This window comes from Takifugu rubripes, chromosome 14 (assembly GCF_901000725.2).
Source record: "Takifugu rubripes chromosome 14, fTakRub1.2, whole genome shotgun sequence".
NCBI lineage: Eukaryota > Metazoa > Chordata > Actinopteri > Tetraodontiformes > Tetraodontidae > Takifugu > Takifugu rubripes.
The window spans coordinates 10,212,673-10,225,228 of NC_042298.1; the positions used below are offsets into that span (position 1 = coordinate 10,212,673).

General features: G+C 44.6%; 1 protein-coding gene and 1 long non-coding RNA gene across 5 annotated transcripts in view; one reads left to right on the forward strand and one right to left on the reverse strand.

The window, feature by feature from the left end:
- Nucleotides 1-2,908, reverse strand: part of LOC101077650 (rho guanine nucleotide exchange factor 9) — a 36,269-nt gene extending 33,361 nt beyond the window's left edge. For 2 of the 4 annotated variants that reach the window (XM_029847098.1, XM_029847100.1), the window contains exons 1-2: nt 2,665-2,908; nt 107-1,787 (exon numbers count right to left, since the gene is read on the reverse strand). In XM_029847098.1, the coding sequence (XP_029702958.1) occupies nt 107-1,711 (1,605 nt within the window). In that variant the 5' untranslated portion in view covers nt 1,712-1,787; nt 2,665-2,908. The remainder of the gene's footprint in view (nt 1-106; nt 1,788-2,664) is intronic. The other 2 variants (XM_011610848.2, XM_029847101.1) reach the window with 2 other exon arrangements.
- Nucleotides 2,909-3,033: 125 nt separating this feature from the next.
- Nucleotides 3,034-4,541, forward strand: LOC115252322 (uncharacterized). Its single transcript, XR_003890736.1, has 3 exons — nt 3,034-3,213; nt 3,790-3,849; nt 4,369-4,541. It is a non-coding gene; the product is annotated as an uncharacterized lncRNA (long non-coding RNA).
- Nucleotides 4,542-12,556: the final 8,015 nt, after the last annotated feature.

A 12,556-nucleotide genomic window follows, 5' to 3' on the forward strand; every position in this document is an offset into this window, starting at 1 on the left:
ACAGGATGTACATGACAAGGTTGCTCTGCAACAGAACACAGAAAGTCACTGGAGTGTTCCACTTTCTTCTGCTCTCGTCATTCTTTTACTATTAAAAACCACATACCTTGAATATTTCCTCTGTAGAGTCTGATGCCGGTACACTATTGGTCGTGTTCTCTTTATCTCCTTGGTGTGATTGGATGTGCACATCCCGTGTTTGCTGGGAGTCAGGAGGAGCGTCTTTGGAATCCTGCTCATTTCCTGTCTGTCCCTTTAACGTTTCCTCTGCATGCAGACAGTTCAATTGATCTGTTTTGACCACTGCGTCTTTGTTTTCTGTGTCTGGACACGATAAGGGGATACAATTCTCCACCGTGACCGTGGGGCTGTGGTTGGTCTCTATGTGAATATGGTCACCTGTGCCATTAGAACTCTGAAGGCCATTGACAGCTTTGGGCCCTGAGCATGGCCTGAAGGCTTTCAGGACTACTGTCGGGGATTGTCCCCCCGTCACCGTTGTGTCTTCTTTGTCACAACCGCTTGAGTGTGCGGTCGCTGGTGACGAAGGAACGCGTTCGGGTTTGGGAAGCCCCTCGTTTAGCACCGTCAGGGAAACACTGTGAATGTTGTCCACTGCGTGCCGCTGTGCCCGAGGGGAGCTCAGCTGCATCGCCTCTCCCTCTGGAGGAGAGAAGGAATGAGATGTTGTCCGCCATTTCCTGGCCGTTTCAGCTACGTTGTTGAAAAACCTGAAAAGACCACCAAAGTGCCCCTTCGTGTCTGAGGATTTGTGTGGCGGTGGCGGCGGCGGCGGCTGACAGTCTCTGTCATTCTCTATATCTACGGAACCGAAGTCCGAGTCCATGGTCTTGTCCAGAGAATGGAGTTCAGAGTCAAAGCTCCTCTCTGAGTAAACAGGATTAGACTTCCCCAAAAGGGAAATCCTCCTCAGGTAACTCCACACGTCTTTGTGCCTCCTTCCTCTACCCTGGTGGGTACTCGAGGTGCATTTAATGCCGGACTCATCGCAGCCTGCCGCCGCTTTGTTACAGTTGGTTGAAGCGTTCTGGTTTCTTTTAGTGTAGTAAACCCTCTCTGCTGGTTTGCAACCGTTTTGAGTAACGGCCTCTCCTATTACAGTAGGCTGGTGGCCATCAACGGGAACTGTGAGGTCAAGGTCTTCAAAGGAACAGTCAAACTCTGCCGTGCAGCCGGCGTAGGAGTGCCTTTTACCTCGGTGTCGAAGCGTGCCCCTGCTGGGCTGCTGAGGGGTGCCGATGTCACGGTAGAAAGAGTCCTCGTCCCCCAAAGAGCTGGTGAACTTAGCAGTCGATAATTTGCCCGTCTTCCCTCTAAACACAGACGGGGACTTGAGCTTTTTAAAGGAGCGAACTTTGTCAGCAAATGAGAGTTTGGGGATGGAAGTCTCGCCCGGCAGAATCATGGAGTGAGGCCTGCGCTCCAGCTCTGAGGTGGTTCTCTTTCGGTTCAGTATTTTCCAAATGCCCCCTGTGACCCGCGGCCTTTTGCTGACCTCCTGTCTATCCTTGACGGAGGTCTGAAGTAGAGCATCCTGGGTCTCTCCATGACCCTCCGAGGGGCCCGGTGAGGTTTCCTGAATATAAACTATGCTAGTTTCATTTTGCACATCCAGAGAAACATTAAACACGCGGTTGACAAACCCATTAGGGTTTTTGTTCTCAGGGGCAGGGTTGTCTGTCTGTTCCATCCTCTCTCATTCTACAGTGTCAGCTATCAGCTCCAATGTACATCATGTCTCAAGCCTCTGTCTGTCTCTCAAATACCTGGAGGAGGGGGAAAAAACACATTTTTATTCAGACATTAAACTGACAGCCTGTGTTTTGACATGTTTATCTCTGTTCAGATTCATAGATTTATGCCATACAGATGAAATATATCAAACTCTTCATCCTCAGAGGAGCATCACTTTTTCTTTACATGAGCTCATATTTCCAAGAATGATCACGCTACGGAAGCTCAGAGGGAACATTTGGTGTTTTGAGTCTCGCACACATGCTTTTGCACCGCGAGACAACGGCCACAGAAACTCACCGGCCTGTATATCTGATCCAAATCATCCATAGTAATTATTTAAGACACAGTCACCATCCACCATTCAAACCAGGAGGCTGTGTTGTCATGGAAACTCCTGTCTGGTTATTTCAGGCCAGCCACTGCTGTGACATCATCATACAATAGCTGAGATAAGCACCCGGGGAGGAAAGATGAAGATGCCGGGCAAGTGTTGAACTAGCATGTTAATTACCTCCCTGTTCTAATCCCCATCATTTATTGAAGCCTCTTGGCCACTGAGAATCTTCAGTGTTCCATCCTTCACATCGTCAGATCATCAAAGACTGAGAGTTAGTTGGCCTTTGGTAGGATGCACCGTTGAAAAACACTCAGATCACAGACTATCAAATACTTTTGGGACTCATTTTAATGAGCATGTCCCCCAGAATGCCTCAATAATAGAAGCAATGGACTTGTTACGCTAAAAGTTGTGTGCGCGCGCGTGTGTGTGTGTCTTGAATGTGGCGTCAAGGAAACAAACCAAAATATATTCTAGCTTTTCATTTTAAGAGTTTGATGGGACTTTGAAAGTTCAACGCGAGGAATCTTTCCATAAATCCCAGACGCAGAAGATAAAAGTGAACTCACCCAAACTCCACCGACCGTTTAAGGTGTCATCGTCGCTCCTTTTCCCGCAAACTCCCCGCAAACTCCCCGCACTTTTAGAAAGGCTTAGCTGATGTCCATGGGTGAGTGTGGAGCGGTTCTGACAGGAGAGTCTCTCCCTCCGCTCCAACTTTCGACCGCAATCACCGAAAAGTGGAGGAAAAAGCTCCGAGTTTGCGGCAGACCGGTGAACTCTGGCCCCGAACGCTGCTGCAGACGTAGACACACTGATCTGAGGTAAAGTTCACGCGCAGACAGAGGCGCGCGGCACGCGCACGCGGACTCACGCGCGCGCCCGCACAGTGTAGGCTCGGTAGTTTTACCTCACGTGTCAACAGTAGCCTAAATAGCATATAGCACCTAGCTTCAGCTGTATCTGTCATTAGCAACATTAGCTAATAATAAGACTTAAATATTTCCTTTCGGTGTTACTTTTGTTTTAGTATTTTTTATAACTATTATAACTCCTGCTCTTGGCCATTGCACAGTGATGACATTGAAAGGAATGTATGGGCTGAGATTATATAGAAGGTACTAGTTAATTGATTATGAAGTGAATTGATTATAAAGATATGGTAACTGGAAAGTGTGATTTTTAATTTTCCACTTAATGGTATATTTATAGATATAACTTTTAAGAAACAAATTCAAAAACAGCACTTTTCAGATACATTCAGCTAATTCAGCAAGCATTCTCATGATTGTATTAAGTCCTCAAGATATGTGTTTTGGGTGCTTTTTACAAAGCAACAATTATTCTGGGGATTTAAAAAAAAATCCTATTTCTTAGAAGGATTAATAGGGAAGCACTTGAATTTAGTTTAAAAAAAAAAGAACATCAGTGTAAATTGAATGATTGACTGAACTCTGCTCTCACTAGCTGATCCTCCTTTGGGATTTGTGTTGAATGTGAAAATCCTTCTATTGAAATGACACAATGGGGGAGAGGGAGCTCAGGGGGTTGGAAACTGAAGGAATTCACAAAAACCAAACAGCTCCAGAGCTACATGGCCGTGGAAGAGGAGATGGTGGAAGAAGGGGCCTAAATTTAAACATTTCCTCTTTGTCCTGTTTTGGGTCCATTGTCATTGCATGGCTTCTGCACAGGAAGGAGTGGATCTGACATCAACGCTCTCAGGCTGACAATGCCAGGAAGTCTGTCTGACTGTATGTAAATATCTCTATGTGTCCACGCTTCCCTTAGCTGCCCGAGGAGCCACTCTCCTCTTGATGGCCCTCTCCCTGGAGCGGCTATAAGAACACTTGAGGGTGTTGTTGTAGTAGTAGTAGTAGTAGCGACAGGGTTTTCGTGCCACACTTCCCCTCTAATTCATCAGCAACTGTCACAGCCCATCATCTTCAAATGACCTCACATCTAACACAACATCTGTAGGTCATATGTAGACCTAATTTGTACATGGATCATCTCGTGTGCAGCTGCTTGTTTGTGTGTAATTTTTCTCGTAATCATCCGCTGATTTGTCTCTCCCGCACCCGCGTTCCCTCACAAATTCCCATCTGTCCCCTAAGTCACTCATTTCCTCACAACCCCAAGCAGCCATCCTGTTGTTCCCCCTCCCTCCTCATCAGACATCCTGGTTTCAATGTTTTCAGCCCTGATCTGGCGTTTTCAGAAATAAAACTTATCATTGTTAAGAATAATCTCATTCCAACAATCTTTTTCAGGGGGACAGAGACAGAGGTGATGGAGACCGATGAGAGATTTAGAATCGAGGGTCTCTCCCAGCTGGGCATGCGTCTGTGATAAGTTTTGTTGATCCATAGCGAGCTGTGTACTTTAGAGCTGACTAAACAGCCTGTTTATTGTACGTGTTGAACACTCTGAACAGAGCTCTTTGAAATGATGTCATTGGCTTCTCATTTTCAGAACAATCGACCTCTTCCTCCTCTTCCTATGACACGGTCCCTGCTGGTGGGGTTTGGTGGAGATTACCCGAGACAAACACTTGCTGGGTTCAGGCCCAGCTGTAATTATTTCGCCAGTCTTTGTCAAAGCCTCTGAGTGAAAACAGGCCGGCCAGACGGGGAGGGAGCGGAGGAGCGGTGGCGGGCGGGAGGGGATGGGGGTGGCAGATATGTTGTGATATCAAATGAAACAGCTTACCGAGGCCTGGGAACTGGATCCAGAAGGTGTGACCTGGGCCAGAGCAGCTGGCACCAGAGCCGGGTTCAGTTCTGACTGCAGGGAAGAAGCGAAGGTGGAAAGTCTGTACTGCACGCCCGCAGGCGGGGCGATGGCGAGGGAGTTATGAGGAAAACTGCTGAGAGCATGTTTACATTTAAGATTTTTCACACACACACACGCACACACACACACACACACACACAACCTTGTACTTTCACAGACATAATCCATACACCATGTCCAAACTATGTCCTAACCTTCACAGTCTTCAAAGCCAAAATATAAATAAATAATAAATATACACACACATACACGCGCGCACACACACACACACACACACCAGGAATTCTGCCAACATTTGGTGGAAAATGTGCCCAGGTGAAAGCTGCTTCCAGTGGTGGAAGAGTTTGTGTTACACTGGCATTCCTGACATTCCCTCAGCGCTGACCTGCATATTTCTCTGCACATGGCACACACACACGCACATGCACATGCACGCTCACACGCACACCACCTTTGATCTCAGCTGCAATCAGTTTGGGGATAATCAATCATTTTGGGTCTTCACAGCTGACACACACATTAATTCACATGGTACACACACAGTCAGCCGGAATGTGATCGGACTGCCGGTGATGGAAAAGACTCATCAAACACAAAGGAAAGAGCGGCTGAAGGGAGGACTGGTGCGTGTGTTCTTTATGTGTTTGCATGGCATTCAGCTGGGGACTTTCGGGCCATTATCAGGATGAATCTGAAAACAGGAAGGGGGGTTCCATTAAACAAGACGAGGGGAAGACGACTGCAGTTCCACTTCCTGTTTCAGAGCAAGGGAGGAAACAGCAGATTTTTTAGGAATTCAAATCAAAGTCAACCCTTTAGAAAGAACATCTCTGGCACACAAAACACTAATATCTGGACTGTTGTCTCCATGTTTTTTTAGCATACTTTTATTTGTTTTCTTAAATATAACTTTTGGTATCGCTCTTGTTCTTTCGAGATCGTGAACAACCAGGTCATCTGTGAGACTATTTATCGGGTTGGACGTTTTTTCCAGAGACCTCGGCCCAGGCTGACTCAGCTCTGTCTGTAGGTCTGCACCGGTCAGAGAAAAGCAGCAGTGTGGAAGAAAGGAAAACGCCATTTCTGCTCATCTGCATGCTCCCAGTGGAGACCCTGGGGATGTGGTGATAAAGGGTGGGGGCAGCAGACGAGGGACATTTAAGATAAAACATGCCAGATTATTCTGTGACTTCTTGGAACGATGTGTCGGAGCGACTGAAGAAGCGGCTTCAATCTACAATAACATGTAGATCACAAGTGTTAACGGGGCTGATGTTAAAGCAGGATTCTTCTCACTGATTTGTCTGAAAGGACGTGCTATCTCCTTGATGGATGTTGACCTTTGACCTCATCGTTGTCTCTGTTTAGTTTCTCTGTGCCAGTGTGGCAGTGAAACGAATGTTATTTCTAAACTGAAATGGGTAAATACTGTCATGAGGATATTAATGGCTAATGATACACATGGGGGCACATATTTTTCCTTTTGATATTCTAATTTAATGGATATTGTCATTGTTTTGTTTAAAAAAAGAGTAGTTTCTCCCACTTAACTGACAGCACAAAGAGAACAAATATTATTTGATTACTTGATTAGAGAACTAATGAGTGTAACAACAATCATTGGAAATGTAAATCATTAATGCATTGCAGACTGGATTCAGAAATATAAACTGAATGAGCAAAATCATAGACAGATTTATCAAGAATCTGTGTTGCAATGTGGTCCCATGTGTCTGGCCTCCAGGTGCCTGCGTGAGCTTCCTCCCATCCAGACGATCACCTGATGAGATGATCAATGCTCTCCTGAGGGATCTCCTGCCAGACCTGCACTAGAGGATCAGTCATCTCTCAGACAGTCTGAGATGCATCATGGCAGCACTGGATGCAACCGTACTTGATGTCCCAGAGGTCCTTGGCTGGAGTCAGAACTGAGGGACGGTTGGGCCGGTCAATACCATCAATGTCTTCATTATCCAGGAGCCGCTGACACACAATAAGGCTGAAAAGTCATGTACCCAAAGGCACCCAAAGCTCACTACACTAGAAAATGGTCTAACCATAGTAACTACCAGCAGTCAGGGTACCTCGGGTAAGCAGGCCTGTGCAGCCCTGCAGGGATGTGCACGCCCAGATCATCACTGAGCACCGCTGAGCTGGTCGCACTGGTGGATGATGCAGTCAGCAGATTGTTCTTTAAGGCATTTTTATGCTCTCTCCTGTCTGTCAAGTGCTCACTTTGAACCTGCTCATATATTTGAGGAGAACACGGTGCCACTGCTGAGTCTTCCAACTCTGGTGTTCTCTGGCAAACACCAACCAAGCCGCCCACTCATGGACATTGGGTCTTAACGCCAACCTCCGGGATTCTGTTTTATACAGTCTGGGCAGAAACATGCACAGGAGTGGCCGACAGGAGGTCATTTTCTAAGGCTCTGGCAGTACTGCGGCTGTTCCTGCCAGGAGGAGTCTAGGGGTGTATTATTATGGGGGTATGAATTATTAGAATGATGAAGAGTTTGAAGCGTGCACACTCATTCAAAAGTCTGAAATATGAATATGAATATATTAATGTTTAAAAAAAGATCCCCTCAACTTTTGTTGGAGGGATGTAAAAACTTTGAATATTGGATTTAAAAAGTAGCAGAGCCATACATATTAATGTGTATGGCTCTATATGTATTATTTATATAAGCAGACACACCTCATAGTGTAAAAGCACCTCAGCATAATAATACCTGTCCTCCTCAATGGGTGCTAGGATTTTGCATTTGTCCGTTATAATGTCGTGCTTTGAACCCACGCATACCTCTGGAACGACAAGCAAGTTTCTTATCCTGTGGGTAACGTTTATGCAACTGCCTGAAGGGGCAGCATCAGGTGAAGAGATCTAAAAAAGAAGAGATCAATAAAATACATTTCTTGATCTACTTATTTCAATTGCACAGACTGGAAATGCACATGACAACTCTAAAACATAACTTTAGCTGTAAAGGGTCCATCTCCTGGTCCTCTGCTCCTTATTCATGCTGCAGCTACATATTAACGTGGGTCGCAGTGCTGCAATTACAAACTTCTACCACATGATGGCGCTCCGGATCTTTCAGAGTCTTTAATCGAATCTCCAGCGGAGGAATAACGAAAGGCAAGACAATGACTTATTATTAAAGATCAGATACAGCTTACACTAGAGAACATTGTCTATTTCAGGAGTAATACCACACAGAAAAATCCAGGTTTCTGGGGAATCGGTCTGATAGAGTGAAACCAGAGGAATTGATCTATAATAATGAAATGAAATTGGCTAAATTTGCTATGAGAATTTTAATTAACTTCTAGCGTTCTGGGATATGGTTGAGTCTCTCATTGAATTATTGATTGCTTTTGGATGGGTTCAATAAGAGGCTGCTGGTAGACCTAATAAAGGGCTATGACTGTGTTGTGGTGGTGCACCTACTTTTAAAGACAGGAGTTAAACCCTAAGGCTTCAGGTTCCCCTCGCTCTGCAACCAAAGTGTCGTAATATATGCTATAATTCTATAGAAATGGACAGCCACATGTTTTACCAGGAATCAGATCCACTGGGACTGCCCTCAGCCGCGTGTCAATCAATGAAGCATGGTCATCCTGGTGAAGCCACGGCCACAGATGTATTTTATTTCTTTATTTCTTTTTTTTTTTCTTTTTTTTTGCTAAAATGTGCCATGGGTTAAAAAGCAATTTGGTGTGAAAGTGAAGAATTAGTCCTGAGAGATGTGGCTAGCATAAAAGCTAAATGTGATTAAAGCTGCAGGCATCGATTAGATCTCCGTTGGAAGAAGGAATGTTCTGCAGCCCGACTGGGCCCAATTTCAGGATTTTTCACTGTAGCCCGGCGAGATGATTCCATTTGCGCCACACATTTGCAAAGGGAGTCAGTCGCGTGTTGGTGGGGGGGTGGGGGGGAGCATGATCTCACAATTTTGCCGGCCAATTCCGTAGAATACGCGGGTGCCTAATTGATACGTGTTAGGTAATGGCTTGGTTTAAATTAAAAGCTGCAAGTCAAGTGGAACCTTCTCATTTATTATTCAGTCAAGCACGCTGTCCTTGCTTAGAGGCCTTCGCACGAAGATAAGAGGATTTTTAATCCCTATATGGGACACATGCCTGTCTCAACCCTCAGCTCCAATCACTCACGCCGAGGTGGAATCAGCAGAGACGATGCCTCACATGTGTTTATCCAGCTTACTGGCACATTCAATTATTTTTGCGTGCTTATTCCGAGCACAGGCGGCGTGAGGGAAGAGAGGGATCCTTGTTAGTGTGGGGAAAACTGTTGAAAAGGTTAGAGCCGTGCACTCCAAACTGAAGCCACTTTCTCTTTCATGTTAGCAGCTGTCCAAGCCCGAAATGGCCAATTACCATCATTTCTCTGTTGGTGGTGGTGATGTTAGTGAGATAGCGAGTATGTGTGTGGGTGCATGAGAGAGAGAGAGAGAAAGACGGAGAGAGAGGGAGGGAGGTGGGGCGGTGGGGGTGAAGCAACCACGAGCAAATGAGATAGAGACGACTGAGATAAGCCAGAAAATAAAACCTTACAGCGCACAGAAATCAAACAACATCCCCCATGACAGAAGGTGCATTATCTGCATAGGAAATAGATTCATTTAGATGGGTCCTTCTAGTGTGTGAACGTACATGGAGATTGTTTTTATGCTAATATAATTGTAATTACACGTCCTGTCACAATAATTATGCAGTGTAAATAGGTCTTCACTGTATATAAATAAGACACCCCAGAATTTACAATAGGCGGAAAAGGAGGATGGCGGCGCAAAATAAAGAAGATAAAACTAATTGTGTGCTGCCTGTATCCAAGTCAGCGGGAATGCACTTGTTATTAATATCAAGAGCGAGATGAGGAGTGGGTTTTCCCCAGCGACGCCTTCACTGATCTGTTTTTCAGTGTTAAAGTTTTATCTTTGCCAGGAGGAAAATGCTGTTGGAGCTTAGCGAAAAAAAAACAAAAAAAAACCCCTGCGCACACTTTATTTTCTATGGAAACTATGTGATGATCACTTAGCAACAGCATGATGTTCTTATCAGGCTTTCTGCTGAACGCAATCAATGCCAGCCAATCATCTGTGCGTTCCAGAAGATGCTATTAGTTGCTCCTTTTCCTCGGTGAAAGCTCGGCACAGGCGGCTCAGGGTGACGGAGGTGACATTTCTCAGCTGGGTTAAATGAAAGCTTGCCACGTGTCTTTTCATCAAGATTGATAACCCAACACACACTATTATGCGCGGGTGACTTGCGGAGGTGGCAGCCGAAACGGAATACAGACTGTTCCCTGACCTTTCCCTTCGCTGTATAGACCGTTCCAACGGGTTGACGGATCAATATCGCAGCGTCTGACGTGGAAAAAGAGACATGGCATTTCTGTTGTTGAGTATAATCAGGGAGTTAAGGTGAACGTTTAAAAAAAAAACCCAAAAAAGAGACAGATGGCAGCAGGGCCAGGGGGAGGTCTGAAGTTATGGAAAATCATTTAGTACTTTTTCGCTTCCTTGTCTGTAAATACATCTTCTTAGGTTCCGTTAGCCCTCCCTTCATTTCCCAGCTTGGCAATATCGAGCATTCTCTTCAAGTCTTTGTATCTTTGGCCGGCCTGTGGTGATCACAATGAAGGTTCTGTGTCTCGCTGCTGCCATCTGTCCCAGCAGAACATGTCTGGGAACACAATGTCACCAGAACACCAGAACAGCTAATCTGCCTTATTTACTTCTCTCAATATGGCCGCTCTACCACACACACACACTCACGCGCACACACACACACACACACGCACACACACACACACACACACACACACACACACACACACACACACACACACTCACGCGCATGAACACACAGCCTGTCCTCCAGGAAAAACAGTCTCCTGGCGTCGGTGTGCACTAAATGTTGATTTTATCCTCAGCCTGTTAAACTGGCCAATCTGCATATGCTGTGTTTTTGTTTTGTCAAGCTGCATCACCGTGGCGATATATATATATAGACTGTAATTATCATCTACGTTTGATGGCGGCGCTGGGACCTGTCGCCGTGTAGGGGCCATGGTGGCTGTTTGTGAGCCGGGCTGTCATATCGCTGCCTTGTATTGAGGATGTGTGACAAGCCCCGATTTAATAGGAGGTCTATTTAACGTTGTCTGCTTTCATAGCAACGAACAAGCTCTCGGCTCATTTTGGCCTCCCGCCCCCCAAACGAAAAGCACGAGCGAGAGGCATCAGAGAACAGGCAATAAGAAAGAGACAAAGATCTGGTTGTTGTCTGGCTATTTATGCTGCAGAGAAGTGAATTCGGAGCAGGCCGTTTAACTTAATGTTCTTTCTTCTTTGCTAACGGTCTGAAGATAATTAGCAATACGAATCAAAACACGCATGCCTCCCCTGCAGAGTCACCCCCACCTCCCCCTTCCTCCCCTCCCTCTGGACCGAGCCGTCTGTAGAGAGGAAAGATGACCAGTTGGACATGTTGTTTCAGAACAAGCCTGATTTATTTCTCATCTGCACTCTTTATCTGTTTATTGTTGCTCTTCTGTCTGCTGATTGATTTTTGTAACTCACCAATATCACACAGAAAACCCCAAACAAACACAAATATCTGCCGTTTTCCTGATTTGGATTAAAAACAAATCATTGCAATTGGATAAAATCAAGTGTAAAGTGACCCCATTTTATGGCTCAACAGTTCATTTTGCAAATAGAAAATGAACGTGTTTTGATAGTTGCTAATCCCCAAGCAGAAGTGAAAAATAATATATATATTATTGTAGGTTACTTTAATGTAATCAATTCCTCTGCATAAATTTAAAATCTGATAAATATTCCTGTCTTAAACGTGATGTGCCCCAGGGAGACGTTTTCAAACGTATTAACCCGAAGATATTCGATTATATTAAAACAGCTGAATAAATGAAACATGTTTGATATGTTTTCAATGAATACAGAATGAGATCATCACTGTTTCAGATTCATTTTTTAATCAAACAATAAATCAGTGTTTCAGCTCTTTTTATGATACATTTACTCCTGTTGATTGTTGCTGTATTAACCTCTTTGACTCTTAATGTGTTACATTAGTGAAGCTAACTAGGTAGCTAGCTAACTAGCTGCCTGTAATAATGAACCTCACTCTTCCATCATTATAACACCAAGTGGAATTATTTACAAAGTGAAAAGTACAGAATGAGGAATCATGGGAGCGACTCACTGTTAATAAACCATTGTGATTAAAACTTTGGCCTTATTTTAGAGCAATGATGTGGAAATCAGCGAAAAGACTGAGTTTACACATTAACACAAAGGCTGTTTTTATAGTTTTGTTTTTTTTTTCTTAAAGACTGTAAAGAGTTGTTGACCTGTTTAGAAAAATGGAAAAAAGGTTGAGATTTACAAATCAACACCTTTTTAGAGATGGGCCTAACAAGACTAATGCAGAAATATTGATGTTTGATCCCACAACCTCCACCCCGAGGGTAAGACTTGAACCCAGTCACAGGAACATTGGACACTGTCTCGAGTGTATCACTAATGCTTGAGTCTCGATATCACAACAAAGACCCAATTAAGGATAAAAGGATGAAGAACTAATGATTTTAAACTTGGCCAAATCCGCGCAAAA